General features: G+C 33.4%; 1 protein-coding gene across 2 annotated transcripts in view; it reads right to left on the reverse strand.

Moving 5' to 3' along the window:
• Lace (serine palmitoyltransferase long chain base subunit) overlaps nucleotides 1-16256 on the reverse strand; it is a 51161-nt gene that overhangs the window by 10754 nt on the left and 24151 nt on the right. For both annotated transcript variants that reach the window (XM_077399479.1, XM_077399478.1), the window contains 4 exons: nucleotides 15478-16254; nucleotides 1134-1313; nucleotides 522-676; nucleotides 297-442 (listed from right to left, as the gene is read on the reverse strand). In XM_077399479.1, the coding sequence (XP_077255605.1) occupies nucleotides 297-442; nucleotides 522-676; nucleotides 1134-1313; nucleotides 15478-15669 (673 nt within the window). In that variant the 5' untranslated portion in view covers nucleotides 15670-16254. The remainder of the gene's footprint in view (nucleotides 1-296; nucleotides 443-521; nucleotides 677-1133; nucleotides 1314-15477; nucleotides 16255-16256) is intronic.

Raw genomic sequence — 16256 nt, forward strand, 5'->3', positions numbered from 1 at the left:
TCGTTAACTGGAAAGCACCCTACATATGTTGCTATATTACTACTTGCTTGGGACATACATTCTTACAACTGCCTGCAGCAGTCCTCAAGCGATTACAATTTAATGGATCAGTTGACAAATAACGAAAAAGACGAACTATTTTCTACAAATTTTCTATTTTGTATATTTTCTTATTTTATTAATATACAGTACAATAATTTAGTCTTGATCGACGTATTCAAATGTTCTACGTGGTTTCATCTACATACTTGCTCGAGAAAAACACTTAAATAATAATGCATCTTTAAATTATTTACCTAATTCAAGACGCGTGCTGCAACTGGCACAACCGAACTTCTTGAGCGTTTTGATGCTCTCGTCGGCGCACTTACCACTCGCTTCGGCAAATCCTAAATAATTGTAAGAGCCCAAATTTATACACTGTGTTTCAGTTCCAGTAAATCTGTCAGGATTAAAAAATTCAGGATTTTAATTCTATTGATACGTGGTAAATGGTAGCTTTTGTACGTTGTCGAACTTACTGAAACGTCCATCCGTAATCGTGAGTTACTCGATCTTTTAATGTGACCGTTGCGCCAGGAACAGAACAAATCGGCCTGTTCCAACAATCTCTCACTCGTCTGTAGACGTACTTGAGATAAAATTTCTCAAAATTGTCGTACAGCGGAGCATATCCCTAAAAATACATATTCAATATAAAATATTTACATGCTGCATAAAAAGTAAGATGTCGTTGTTCATAACAAAATTGATAAATATCGGAATACAGGAAAATATATACATATGTTACATGCGTACACAAAATCCAAATTTATTTATTATTTTTATCATACAACAAAAATGCTAATTCTACGTAACAACAATTAATATTTTTATAGAATACATAGAATAAATAGAATTATGTAGAATATTTCTAATATCGTATGAGTTTTCTTTATACGTTAATGGTATACAATACTTTTATTTAAAATTAATAAAAATCTTTTAATATGTTACTATTAATGTTGATTTCGAAATACGTGAGCCTAAAATTTAACGTTTTTATTTTTACTCTGGCTTCCTTTACTTTTCATTTACAAATGTACTGCAATTTGTATCAATGTTGAATAAAGTATAAATGATTATCGCCATACTTCTCTATTTTTTTCGGTGGCAATCTTCGGAACAAAGAATAACTGATTAATAAATCCCAGGAACATGAGAATATAAAAACCGAGGTGTGTAAGCGCCGCTGTGATGAATGGAACTTTTTCAAAGGATTCTCTCGACCGTGGTGGTTTTTGTAATTCCGCTTTTGTCGGACCGTGGGCAGACTGCAATAAATTTGTACGCTAAATTGCACAGCCTACGAAAGTATATTATTGATCGGTCAAAGTGCTTGTTCAAAAAGATATAATTTTCAAGATGTATACAATTTTTATTCTATTTTCTATATAATCTTATTTAAATTTTGTCGCAAAACTAGATTACTTTTATATGAAAATTTAAAACATTATCTGTCGAAGCCTATTCATGCGCTTGCACATAAACCTACATCACTATAGGCTTCGTATTATCTTTATATCTTTTTATTTGGAATTGGCACGCAACAATTCTCACCGTATCATTTTTCTAACGTCACGATCTTACATGACCGTGGCAAGAGCCCAGGAGCCTTAAAAGAATAAAATCTAAAGCAACCCGTTTCAAATATCAAATTTGAAAAAGTGTTGAAAAGAAATAATGAATTTTTATAAAATAATTTTTTTACATAGTACAAAATTTTCATTTTTTATTTTCAAAAAATATTGCAAAAAAATAAAATCGGTCATAAACATAAAAATGTTTTAATACTTAATTTTTAAAAAAAATTCTTTAAACTATATAAAAACAAATTATTTGTATATAAATCTAAAAACATCAAAAAATACTGTACTTATTATTTAAAAGTATTATAGATACTTGCAAAATGAAACTAAAATTTATGGAAAAATCAACTCGATAAAATTTTCTTGAGAATTTCTCCCGATTTATTTAGATGAAGAAAGATTCCCTGAGTGACTTCGAATAAATTCCGATAAATTAAATCGGCAATTAAGCAAGTTACACATATATTCAATAATATGGAAAGAATGATTAATTTCGTGTTATTTGATGTATGAAAAAAAATTAGATAAAAAAACAATAAATTATTATTATAATTTTTGTTGTAATTCTGCCGGTCGAGAAAATTTCAATTTTTCTAGATTTTGCCAAATTTGTAGACACTTTGCCGATATATATCATATAAAAATGATAGAAAATAATATTAACCCTCCGTAGTTACATCTATTTTTTCAAACAAGGAAGTCACTCTGGGTCATTTTGACCCGAGACGAACTTTGACCGTTCGCCATTTGACCATTTATCCACCGATTGTGTTGAAAAAATTCTCGAATGCACTTGCGATATTGCTAAATTGATTGCTATAAAAAAAGAAGGGCCTCAGGAATTTTTAACATATAAAAAAAATTCGCGAAAAATTTGTTAAAAAAAAAATTTTTTTGTTTCTTGAACTACAGCTAGAGGGCGTCATGCCCGCCAATTTTCAAGTTACGCACAAGATATTTACGAGCAAAGTTAAGGGTCGGGTCAAATTGACCCGGTGTGACTACGGAGGGTTAAAAACAATAATAGAAAAATAAATTCTTTATCTTTTTATATCATAATGCGAGGAACTAACATAATAAATGTATTAAAAATATGTGAGAAATGTCAACGATTAGTAATGACATGTAACACTGTTGCAAAATTGATTTTGTAATCTTTACGTTATCGAAAATAATTATATTTACACTGCGATTATAGCACAATTTGCAGTATGTACAAGTTCGTAATATTTCGTTTTATACCCACAATGCAAATCTTTAGTCAATTTTTTTCTTATCTATTAATTATCAAAAGAAAGACCAGCGGCCTACTTTCTTGGAATAATCCAAATCTTTGTGAAAATTGCAAAATATAACTTAAAAAAAATGATTGCAAGTTTTATCACTATTTTATTATGTATCTGAAGAAAAGGATAATAGATAAATTCCATCAAAATACCGTCGCGTATTATTTTTGCCTTTTAGGTTCTTTCATCTAATTAGAATAGATTTTTTTCAACAAAAATATCAAGGAACCATTGGTTCCAGATAATTAAAGGTTAAAAACAAGAGCTTTATTTATTTTCTCGTTGATATCCCGATGTAGGGGAAACCGGGGCAAACTCGACACCAGGAAAAACTTGACACTAGGCTTTTTGCTAATTTAAATCTATCATAGAAACTTGTCTTTCCTATAATGCCTTTATGTGTCACACTGATAAAAATAAGTCATCATTTTACTGTGAAAATCGGTGGTCATTTTTAACCTTCAATTTACTCAGTTAAAATACAGAGTAATGTAAGGTTAAGTAGCTAAATATCTGAAATATCTGTGGGATGTGAAATTTGTGGCTTTACTCGTAAAAGCACAAAATCTATAATTATACACCATTCATCATCATCAAGTCCTATTACTCGTGTCCGAGCGTGGTGACTTCTCTTCATATACATGTGTTGCGCACGTGGATTATACACATTGTATATGGAACCTACAGTTTAACGCCGATTTCGAACGGCAACAATTTTTTAGAGAAGTTTTCGTGGCAAGACATACTCTCGGTGGTTTGCCATTGCCTTCCGAGAGGAGAACGAGCGAATACAATTTTCTAGCTCTACCGGGAATCGAACCCGGGACCTTTGGCTCCATAGATCAGTGCGCTGTCTACTAGGCCACGCTCGTCCTCTATACTCTATACACCATTATAATTATATAATTTTTCGAGTAACGGTTATGTAATTTAACTCAAAACGCTAAACTTACTTTAAACGAAATTAAGTTTTCGTTAAATATTTTTTCGGTTTACTGCTTGGTGATAAAAGTACTTGATTTATTTTAATATTCACTTTAGCACAGTAAATTTACCTCTAATATAAAATAGCAATTTTTGATACAACAGTTACTCGAGAAATTACATAATTATAATGGTGTATAATTATAGATTTTGTACTTTTACGAGTAAAGTCACAAGTTTTACATCTCACAGATACTGCAGATATTTCGGATATATATTTGGCTACTTAACCTTCTATTACTGCAATGATTTCGAATATACCGTAATATCGTAATACTATGCTACTGAGAGTAAAATGGCAGACTATAAATTTGCTGTCTAAAAATAAAATTTAAGCACATGTATGTAATGCTATGGATGAATTTAATAATACCGGGAGCTAATACAAATGATCTATAAAAATACCAGATTTAGTTAATTTTTCATAAAATTCCTGTATTTTTAACTGAAACAAGAAAAAAAATGCAAATTTTAAATAAAAAACTATAAAAAAATTAATTTATTAAAAAAATAAATAAATTTCCTCCGTAATTCTCCGTAAATTCGCATCGATTTTTATCAGTGCAGTGTTGTCAACGGAATTCGGTAACATTCAAAGTTATGGTGTAATGCGACATAAGCGTTTTTGATAGTGAAAAGTATTCCTTCTGATCTCTCGAAAATTGTTACTCTTTCATCAAGCTTTACTCTTGCAAATCTACAGATAAGTAGATAATTTTGATAGGATATTCGATGCTCTATACAAATTCGATAATCATTTTTGCATATTTTCAAACTTTTTTATGTTTTTGGAGTGACAAAAGAGAAAAACGACGTCCGGAGCAAAGTCGACACCACGCCGTTTCGTCGGCTCCTATAATACAAACGATACTTGTCATGCAGCTATATGGCCCATGACAAATGTGTGCGCACGTCCGATCGTGAGTTCACCTGCATTAATTGTTTTTCAGACATGAGTTTAGATGAAGATAATTGTAAAAATTCAACAATTTTTTTTCTCATTAGTTCCAATAATTGTTTTACTTTATTCCGAATTTTTGTACTTTCTAAATACGATAAACAATGTATGTTTAGTTTCAGACAATAAAAAATAAGTTCCAGATCAAATTGTGTCGATCAGGCAAAGTATCGAGTTTGCTCCGGCATTTTTTAATTTGAAAATTTGTCTTTGCGTCACTTTTCCTTTACTGGGGGCAAAACTAAGCGACGTACAGCAAAACTTACTTAAGCAATTTTGTACTTAAAGGAACACTCTTTAAGTGTACCTACTATTAATTTCGCTTGAAAATTTTAACTAATTATTGATAATTGCCTTTAAAAAATCGTGTCGAGTTTGACCCGGTTTCCCCTACATTATTCCTGATTTCTTCGGGAAAAAATCTTTGAGAGATTCCAAGTTTTCCAACATTTTTCAAGTAAAACATCCTATTCTGTAACTCTTAGTGACATTATCACTATCATTATATTGTCGTTATGCAGCTTTTTTACCATATATTATATCCGCGATAATATAACGATAACGACACTGTTGTTAAGCGTCATAGAACAGAAGCGATATTCTGTAACTCCTTAACGACAATTTTGATATCGTTAAGCAGGTATTATCTATCTATCCATCCATAGGGTAACTTCGGTATTTACGCCGCGCGGGGATTTACGCCGCAGAAGTCAGAAAAAATAGAAGGAATAAAGATACTTGCTCACAATCACACTGTTATGTGCCTTTATGCCATATTAGCATTATATTGTAATTTCAGTTCTTTACTGTTAATATTAACGAAACCGTCGTGAGTTGAATCGATTTCTTACCGTAATAAGTAGCACGATCATGTATTACGACTACGTAAAATGATTACTGTAGGGAATGTAAAAGGTTTAATTGTTATTTTATGATACATAAGTATAGAGGAATAGTAAATAATGGAATACAGCAAAATACAAGTGCATAGCTCTTGTATTTTTTGTTTAGCTTGATATCTTGTGTATAATCCCTCCTGTATAGGATATGCAGCAAGTTAGCATGCGGGATTTATGCCATAGTACAGGCACTTTGTAAAACTCGAAATCTCCTGTGTTCTTTTTCCTTTTTTCTTTGGATCGTATAACAATAATTTTTAATGCATCTATCGCTCTTCTATTTTTTTTTAATGTTTAGTTTTATAATTTGTTTATTATTGTTATCTTAATAAACTTTTTACACACATTTTATAATTTATTGTGACATTTTATTGCCTCATTTATAAATATTATTTGTAAGGCGTATAATCCACCTATGAATGTCATATATCCCACCCCTATGGGATATATAGCAAAAATGCAAGGGTTTCTAAAAGTTTTTTTGTTAAATACAAAAAATAAATATTTCATATTTCTAATTCTTTATAGTAGTAGACAATATAAGGTTTTTATTGGTATAATTCATTTGCATTAAACATAGTAAATAGTACTCGATAAATTAAGTTGTCCTTAGGTGCGGCGTATATACCGGAGTTACCCTATCTAAAAAAGGCATGTAAAGTCGATATTCGAATCTATCGAAGTTATTATTGTTGTCGCTTTTCCGCAATGCCGATTGATTCTCTCGCTGCGCTTACTTCATGAGCAGCTGTCATCGTATATTTTGACAGTTGTGTGTATCAAAGAGTTAATAGTGGTAATAGTAATAATATAATGCTAAAGCTAAATAGCGCGCGCGAAGAGCGCGGCGCGTCTGTGATGTCTAGTATATGGTAAAAAAGCTGCGCAACGATCCGACAACTTACAGAATCCCACGTCAGGACTGGTGATTACGACATATTAAAGATAAAATAGAATCCAAAGCAAGAAAACAAACGATCGTTGAACGAATGAACATTTATGATGACTGTAAATAAGCGCAACAAGCTCCTTTAATTTAATCTACTGATAAAAGATGAGATATCGTCGATATAAATTTCGGTTCCTTCATACTCGCCGTCCAAACTCAGCCATTGAAACAAGTGCGCTCATTCATGTTTATTCGTACCCTTTATTTAATTCTTTATTTAACCCTTTGCGGTCCGCACAGTTCTCATGCAAGAGATATAATCAGATCACAAGCATCAGGTCTGACTTCTTTGGACAAAAGACATATTTTTTATTTTTTTTGTGTGAACGGTAATGTGATCGTCGGAATTATTACTGTCATTATCAACTGTAGTGAATTTTGTTGTAAAATTATGTTCTATAATATTATTGTTATAATATTGCGCTATCAAAATCAAAATTCTCATTACTTTATATTTATTGCTAATTATATCATCCACAAGCTCGTGTTTTATTTTTTTTTCTCGTCATAATTACTAAAAAAAATTTAATAATAAAAAATAATAACATTTTATTCACAAAAAACAATATAGGTACAAGTAACAATACCCCATACAGCACAAAAAGTTGAAACAACGTTGCTGAGACGTTGCAATATTGAATGTTGAAGTATAAATATCTTTCTAACGTTGAATTTGATTCTTCTACAATATTCTACATTGATTCTATATGTTGCTACAATATTGAAACAACATTGAGTAAATTATTAATCTTTTAAATAAAAATATTAAAAAGAAATTTTATATTTATATAATTTTATATGCAGATAAAACATATACATATACATATATAATACATATATATGTTAATAATTATTTTAAATAAAAAATATCTTTTTACTTTAATATTTTATGAAATCTACGTCGCACATAAATTGAATAAATAGCCGCGTTTAACAGAACGTTTATTTTGCAATTGTTTAAAATTTTCTGAGCTGAGATTGGATTTTGTTCTTTTAGATCTAGAGGAATAATCTGATGTATCTGATAAATGACATGTCTGTGGCAACGTATTAGCATTACTTTTACTGCTATATGGGGACGTTTTTTTTAAATGTTGAATTGCAATGTCTTGTAGACGTCTACAAAACATTGCAATTCAGCGAACATTAGACGTTTGTGCAATGTCTTCAACATTCAATCTACGTTGAATCTACATTTCGCAACGTTGATACAATATTGCAAATAGTGAAATTCAATGTTTTTAAGATGTTGATTCGTTAGTGTGCTGTATGGGTACGTGCGTCTGTTTAAAAAGTAATGAGACTGAATTATTTTCTCAACAACTGGTAATACTGTAAAAACGAGACTGCAGCAGATCGAGAGCTACATTCATACTCTATCTTCAGTTAAAATTTTAATTTGATAACATTAACACATACATTCTTTTGTATAACTGTATGTTTGGGTAACGCGACACGAAAATGGAACACAAGAAAATCGAGCAGCGTTATGCGAAGTTTGACACAGCAAATTCTGTGTCAAATTTCGGAATAACGTGATAAAAACATTTAAAAAATTGACAGTGAGAATGATTGGTGATCAATTAAATTAATCTTAAATCACCAAATTGTTTATGTTATTGGTGGCCCACCTCAGAACGGGATTCATCTTCACAATTTTACCGTCATCTAAAAATGCCTTGTGCCCGGGATAAACTTGATCTTTGCCTGTTTGACACACAATTTGGTCGCATAACGCTGCTCAATTTTCTTGTGTTCCATTTTTGTGACGCGTCACCCAAACATAGTTATACAAATAATTGTAGAATCACATATGTATTAAAAGACCATATTGTGTGGTCAAAATGTAAGGTAATTGTGTTGCAGCATCTAAATAATTATTTATTTACACCACACCAATAAATATTTCAGTAACGAAATAACGTCACGTACACTTTATTAATCAGTCATAAAAGTAATAATTTATTCAGTAAGATAGGCATACTTGGACAACAACGCTTGATACTTAATACTTTTGTGCCTGAGAGGTAATACTTAGACCTCAAAGGTTAATCTAAATCACAGATTCCTATACAGATTTTACTGATTATTAACACCTCTGGGAATTCTTTTTCGTCCGAAACTTGGAACGCAAATACAAATAGTGATAAGTGGCGGTTATATTTCAAAAATCTATCTTCCGGGTTAGGTTAGGTTAGGTTAAATTTGTGTCAATCATTATTAATAGTGTAACAAACTATTGGAAAAATTTTCTATTTACTAAATATTGTCAAATATTAATATTAAACGTTTTGAATCGTATTTACAACGTGTAGCGTGTTTAAATATCGAAATAGATTTGATAAAGCATCCATCTTTTGTTTATCAACATTTAATTAAAACTGAAAACTGAAAGACAGTTACATGGAGATAAATAAAATATCGAAAAAGAGAGGATTCGAGTTTTCACGCGTATTTCTTTTTATTACTCCACGAGTATTATACGCTCTTATAAAATATCGAATCTTTTTCTTTTTTTATGTTCTGTATACATTCGTTTCTTGCCTTTCTGAAACATGGTGGCATGCCACACAAGCGTGTCATGTCCAAATACGATAGCAGTCTGAGAATTTCATAGAAAAGTCTGTGATCTAGATTTATCTTAAGGCGGCATATAGTTTCATGTTAATCACATAAACATTAAATTGACATATTTGGTCAATTTCTTTTGATTACGAGCCTACCGGAGCATGCTTCGAATTTTTCTGACAAAAGACTTTCATCGAGACTTTCACCCGTCTTCTAAAATAATCCACAGCTCAGTTTTAGAGAAAAAGATTTATGATTGTAATATATATATTTTTTAATTAGACAATATATATATTTATGTTATATTAATCACAATTGTGTGTGCTAAATATAATCCTTATTTACTTCAAAATTAAAAAAATATTGAATACAACGTGAATTGGACTTTTAAATAGTGTTTTATTGGAATATTTTTAAATTTTATATGTGGTCTCAAACTTTTGACTGGTAGCGTAATATATCCAATCCTTTTTCTTTTTCTACAAATGATTATTATTAAAATGCGAAATGTGTTTAAAAACACGTCTTTTTTTTACATTCTTTTCACATTTTTAACCAATTGTATCAACAGTTATTGAAACGAGAGGAAGTTGAGATATTTAATATAAGAATCGTCATAATCTCTATAAAGATTACAGCATTGCACTGATAGCGATTTCCGCGAGCAGATTACTCATTGGCGGATCACTTATCACGTTTCATGGACAGGCTAACAGTAATATCTCGTGGTCGCATCTTAAAGCGCTCTGTCACGTTTGAAAAAGCAACGAGTTAGCCGCTCGCATTATTCAATATTTTTTAATGGGAAACAAATTATATGTTAATCGCGCGATAATGCTTGCACCGCAATACATATAACACGATAATGCCTACCGCATTACTGTATGCTATAGAAATATTCACGTGCCATACAACTCAATATATGCATAATAATGATATAAACACATGAATAAAAAATGAGTTTATATATATGCTTTTTATCTACTTTTTATCTAATATTATGCTAGTGCCTATTGTATGCTCGATTTCATTACGGATTATTTATCGTTTCTCACGTTCAACATATTACAATTTAGACAATTTCATTTTCTTCGTGTTATTTAAAAAAACAAAACGGATGTTTTATTATAAATAAATATCCTGCGATGTTGTGTGAGCTCGGTGTATCTTATAAGCTTCTAATTTACATTTGCATCTGGAGATAATTGATATTAGAAAACGCGTCCTCTCGTATTTCTATAAATGGACATTTATGAAATCACAATTTCATTTTGTGTTTTAACAATAGACAATAGGCACTAGCATAATATTAGATAAAAAGTAGTATAATAATATGTATAATATAATCGTTTTTTAATTAGAAAAAGTTCTTAAAATTTCATGATTTTTATTGAAATGTTTTAAGCGTGCGAGAAAATTTTACAAATAATAGTATTTTAAAAATTATCTAATATTCCAGAATAAAACATTAATATTCTATTGTTTAAAAATTCTGAAATAAAGCTACTGACATTTTTTTAAAGAAAAATTGAAAAGTTTCTTTCCACAAGAGTGAAAAATGTCTTGAAGCCAATAATGATTGTTTTGAGTAATAAAAATTATTTCCAGCCTATGTAAGATAATTTATAATTATATTGACAAATCTCTTAAATAAACTTGATTTAGAAATTTAATCGTCTGTATGGAAATTTTGAAAAAATACGCCTTTATTATCTCATCTATATTATACCATAAAAATCGTATATTTGTATGTTAAAAACATCAGATTGTGCTGCTCTACACTGATATGTCCTAAAGACGTACGAAGATATCTAAATCCGAAAATTCGATATAAACGTCTTATAAATACGACCGATAAGATAATATTAAAGTTAGCATATTTTTAGTATTTTAGCTTAATGCATTAGGCTAAACTTTATCCGCTAAAGTATTAAAATATGCTAACATTAATATTTTGCAGTTTATCGATCAGAATGTTCGTTGTGTTTCGATATTTAAATAATTTCATATATAAGCGGTGCAAGTTGCTGGATTTACTAAGAGCGACTTCTACCAAACCTTCTCTGATTTATATCCATCAATGCAGATTGATTATCTTTTTTTATTTGACATGTAAGAAGAAAAGTAAGATTAAGAACGGCGAATTATGTCGTAATTAGTATTTTGGCTGATTGAATGAATCGTTAATTAAATTAATTCGAGTTCGGTGGAGCGCTAGTAGGCCAGTCAATTTACGGTTTTAAATCAAATTCGGAAGCTTAATTTAAGTATGTGCCATTCGATAGTAAATGGCACTAATATAAACATTTTGCAGTTCGTCAACCCCGCTCGTTTTTGCAAAAAAAAATAAATAATAATAAAATAAAAACCATAAAAAATTGGCCCTTTTCGACCTTTTATTCGAAACGCTGTAAAAACCGTTCGAGCAAAATTACACATAAACAATTTTGTAGAGAACCAAATTTTCTTTAAAAAGTCCGGGAAGGCATTTCTCTAAAATAAATAGTTTAGGCGTGAGTGGCGCCCGAAGTCGCGCGATCGGAAAGTGTCTTTTCGACAAATTCACAACCGGCCAGTAGAAAACTATAATTTTCGTAAACTTTATGAGTCGCTCTTTATAATTCTGGCCTCAAAATTCCAAAATTTTAACAATAATATAACAGACCTATAATGTTCAAATAGATGCAATTTGCGTGAAACTCGCTTTACATAGGTTTTTAAACTCGCTAAATTCGAATATAACCTTAAAATTATAAAATTCAAAATAACAGATTTGTTCAGAACGGAACACGTTTAACTTGTCTCGTATATACTCGAACTAATGACATAAATAATGTCAAATAGTTTTTCTATTATTCTGGCGATCGTGATGCAGAGGCCGGTATTCATAGTTCTTATTTCAAGACCGTCTTAAGTAATGACTCTGCTCTAAAGCTGTAATCACACCGTACGGGTTACGGGCTCGGTTGCGGTGGAGGTTACGATTGAGTGTTAAAAACCTAGCAATCAGAACGAAGTAGTCCGCCGGCTAGGTTGCAGGTTATAATTTAGGCCGGTATTCATAGTCAAAACTTATTTTGAAGTCCGCCTTAAGTTAGATCTTTAAGATGTTATAAACCAATCACAGAGCCGTATTAGCATCTTAAGACATTACTTAAGGTAGTTCGATGATGAACGACTTTTGCCAAAAGTGATAGGTTTTATTTTTTATATCGAAAGAAGGAACTCTCCTGAATCAATTAAGCCCAGAAAGAAGATAATTCACCGTCCCGTTCTCAAGATATTTAATTTCAAAATTAAGTGATTTTAACATTGGTCTAATAGGAAAAGAGATATTTCCCTATGAATAACACGAGTTTGCGAAAAATCTTTTGCCAAAAATGTCCGAACAATATATATCGATAGAAAGAGGACACTGTGAGGAAGCCTATAGTTGAAGGTGAACACGATCCACCGTTTTTTTTAAATTAATAATTAAAGTTTGGTTTTCGGTGCTCAAGCGCTGATTTTCACAACTCGAGCGTGGCGACGTGGCAACGCCGCACGCTGGGATCGTCGGCGTAAAGTTAGGTGCACGTTAGGTGTGAGTGAGCGCAAGGACAAACAAGTGTACCAACCGCACAAACTGTTTGGCGTTGCCAAGTCGCTGCCCTCATCTCGTACATGAGGGCAGCGAGGAAAATTGTTTATGTAAAAAATTACATGCACCTTGTGGCGAAATTACTGTACTTCAGTAAATCGCCATAATAACGCAATAATTCAATCAAAATAATCTCCGAAGTAGAGCACTCAAGAGTTGGCACAAGTTGAAAATTAATCAAGCGACATTAACACACACTTCATTTTAATCTATTTCAGGCAAAATATTATTCTAAAACGTAAAAATTACTTACTAATGGTCTTTTTACGTCGTTACGAAGCTTTGCAATGCATTATCCTAGTTTTTTATGATCATATAAATGATTTGATAAAAAAAATCATAAACATTGTTGTGACTTCGGCCCTTCATCATCGAACTACCTTAAGGGTCGACAGGAGACACGCGGTGGAGACCCCACGCGGCAAGTGTGAACTACGAATCGTAAAATCTATATTAAGCCCGGTCTACAATTCGGTTTTAACATAAATTTTTTTTATTAAGCTGTCTGATAGATCATGGCATACTTTCTTTGTAAACTTTTTGAATTTTTGCAATATCTTCAAAATTGAAGAAAATATAGTACACGAAAATGTGCTGTGACGTCATACCTTATATAAGAAATGACGTCATACCTTTTGAAGTTGCCGTCATCAAAGAAACTTTAGCAAGCTATAACTTTCTCAAATTTAGGTTTTTTTTAAATTCAAAAAGTACTAAAAATTGGCTTAGATTCTCTACATTAATTATGGATACCGCTTAATAAAAAAAAATGTTAAAACCGAATTGCGTAAACGTAGGGTTGTAGGAGTAGTAGTAGTCGTGAATCTTGTAGAACGGATCAATCTACAATAGAGTAATGATACGTTGTAAACTTGATTAAAGCAACCAATCAGAGTGTAGTGTGTATTTCGAATTTGGACAGTTTAGCACTCTGATTGGTTGGCTCTTACGTTCACATCTGGCGTAGTCGTGAAAGATGAAGTTCAACCATCTTCCACAACACGCTTTACAACCGCAGTACCGTTTTACAACCACGCCGTACAACACTCTTAGTGTTGGTCTACAACCTCGCTTTAAAAAAATATTTTATCTCTAAGCCGTAAGCTCTAAGCTCTAAGCCCTAAGCTCTTGAATAAACCTTAAAGACGGTAATCCACAATATAAGACGTAAGGCGTAAAACGTTGACGTATATTAGCCAATAATTAGCCAAGATAGAATCGAGTCGCCGAGTGAAAAGTAGGAAAAGTAATTCGGAGAGAAAGAAACAGAGGTGCGTGCCAATTATATAGAGACAGATCGGTCGAAGGCCTGCGGTAATTTAACGAGGGAATGTACCGGACTATATGTACATTTATAAAATAAAGGACTGTCGTTATATTGAATTAAAAGATCTTATAGTATTTTTTCCGACACGAAAAAACGTCCTCTTTGCTATATGTCGGCTTTAAGCTTTATGCTCTAGGTCGTAAAAATTGAGTTTTGCGCAATTCGCTTAGATTTAACGGCTAAAGCTTAAATACTGCGCGGAAATGTCTTCGATGGAAATGACGTCACTTAATGCTTACGGCTTAAAGCTTAAATATCCTTAAAGCAAGGTTGTAGACCAGCACTTACAACTACTTACGACCACGTTTACGCAATTGTAGAATAGCCTTTACGGCCAAAATAATAAGAAAATCGCACTTTAACTGCGATATTCATAATCAGCAGCATCGCCTTCAAACTGCTACAAAGTGATTTTTTGGAAAAATGGTCAAAATAAATTTTCGAGTTTTTATCTCCACCGTGTCTCGATCAGCTGCTCCTGTCGACCCTTAAGACAGTCTTGAAATAAGATCCGACTATAAATACGGGCCGTGTAGTGTGATTACGACTTAATGAGCCGAAGATTCCATGGTTAGAATCGGACTTAACGACCTCAAAAATTTATATAAAATTTTATGTAAGTTGCATTATTAAAAAATTTGAGTCCACCATATTGGTTCCGCCATTTTTAATTTTGGCGTCAAATTCGAATAGTACCTACACCATAAAAATCCCTTATACAGCAAGTTTCATAAAAATCGGACTAATAGTTTCTGAAATATAATAATAATAATAATTGCCTATAGGAACCATCCGTTCTGAAAGGATTAAGCAATACATATATTATTTTGTTAATGTAGTTATTAATTTCTTGGTGCTTTTTTTTAACGTGTAGAAAAAACGATTGGAGGGATTAGAAGTTTCGCTACTCTGTTGGTTGAATCGAATCACCGATTAAGCTAATCAGAGTATCTATGGTTGAAGCCACCTTAAAAGTTTATATGATATTCTTTTTATGCATGCTACACATCCCAAGGATAGTTAAGAGCATCTTGCAAAGAAAAGGAAATAGAGAACAAATGTGCGATCGTAACGATCGCGACACTGATAATAACGGTTGTCACCAAGTGACCGAAGAAGGAGAGGGTGACGCGACGCAACTGGATACCGCGGACACCGTTCGATGCAGTGAACGAGGGGCCGAGGAAATGAGGGGATTGTATCGTACGGCGCGCCGGCTTATTACGTTGCTTACTTACGTGTACGTGGCCATTGCTCGTCAGCGTGTAACCGTTAATCTTGCCGGTATCCTCAACGCCGCGCGAGGTTAAGCCATTCCGCAGCGGCGACAGTAGCGACGGCAGCGTCTGGTTCTCGGCGCTTGCCGACGCTCCTTCGTTCCACGTGCTGACGGCACGCAACCTCGTGGTCATCGTCGTCGGCTCGATCATCCACACTCAATCGCTCGCCGACCGCTGGTTTCCGCCAACGGTGATCTTCGCGCACGGCGCTAGAGAGTCCGAACCGAGGAACCAATAGCACGACGAGACGGACGGCGAACGTCGCGATGCGTCGTCGTGCTTGTCGCTACCACTCACCAGTCACCACTCGCTAGTCTCGCTACTCGCAAACCACCTACTATACCACCGTGTAGCCGTAGCGCCGTGTATATACGGCGTTCGGCGTTCGGCGTTTGGCGTTTGGCGTTCGGCGTTCGGCCGTGGACGCCGCGGTGGTCGTGATGCGGTTATGCGGTGGCGATACACGTCGTCGATGGGCGCCTGCGCGCGCCGCAGTCCGAAAGATAAGCTCCTTCCGCACGCGCACGTTGCTGTCTTGCCGATGGATGCCCCGCGTCCCGCGCCCAGCAATGCATCGGCCGATGTTGCCTCCACGCAGGCTTAAGAGGAAGGGCGTTGTTCCGCACTGCTCCGCACTAAAATGCGTTCGAACTAACCGCGTCACGGTTATGTTTAGCCGGTTTAGCGACAGCGTTTTCTTCCTTCGTTCGTTTTCCGCTTCCCCACAACAGACCTCT

The sequence above is a fragment of the Temnothorax americanus genome, unplaced genomic scaffold (genome assembly GCF_048541705.1).
Source record: "Temnothorax americanus isolate GAGA-0224 unplaced genomic scaffold, ASM4854170v1 Scaffold127, whole genome shotgun sequence".
NCBI lineage: Eukaryota > Metazoa > Arthropoda > Insecta > Hymenoptera > Formicidae > Temnothorax > Temnothorax americanus.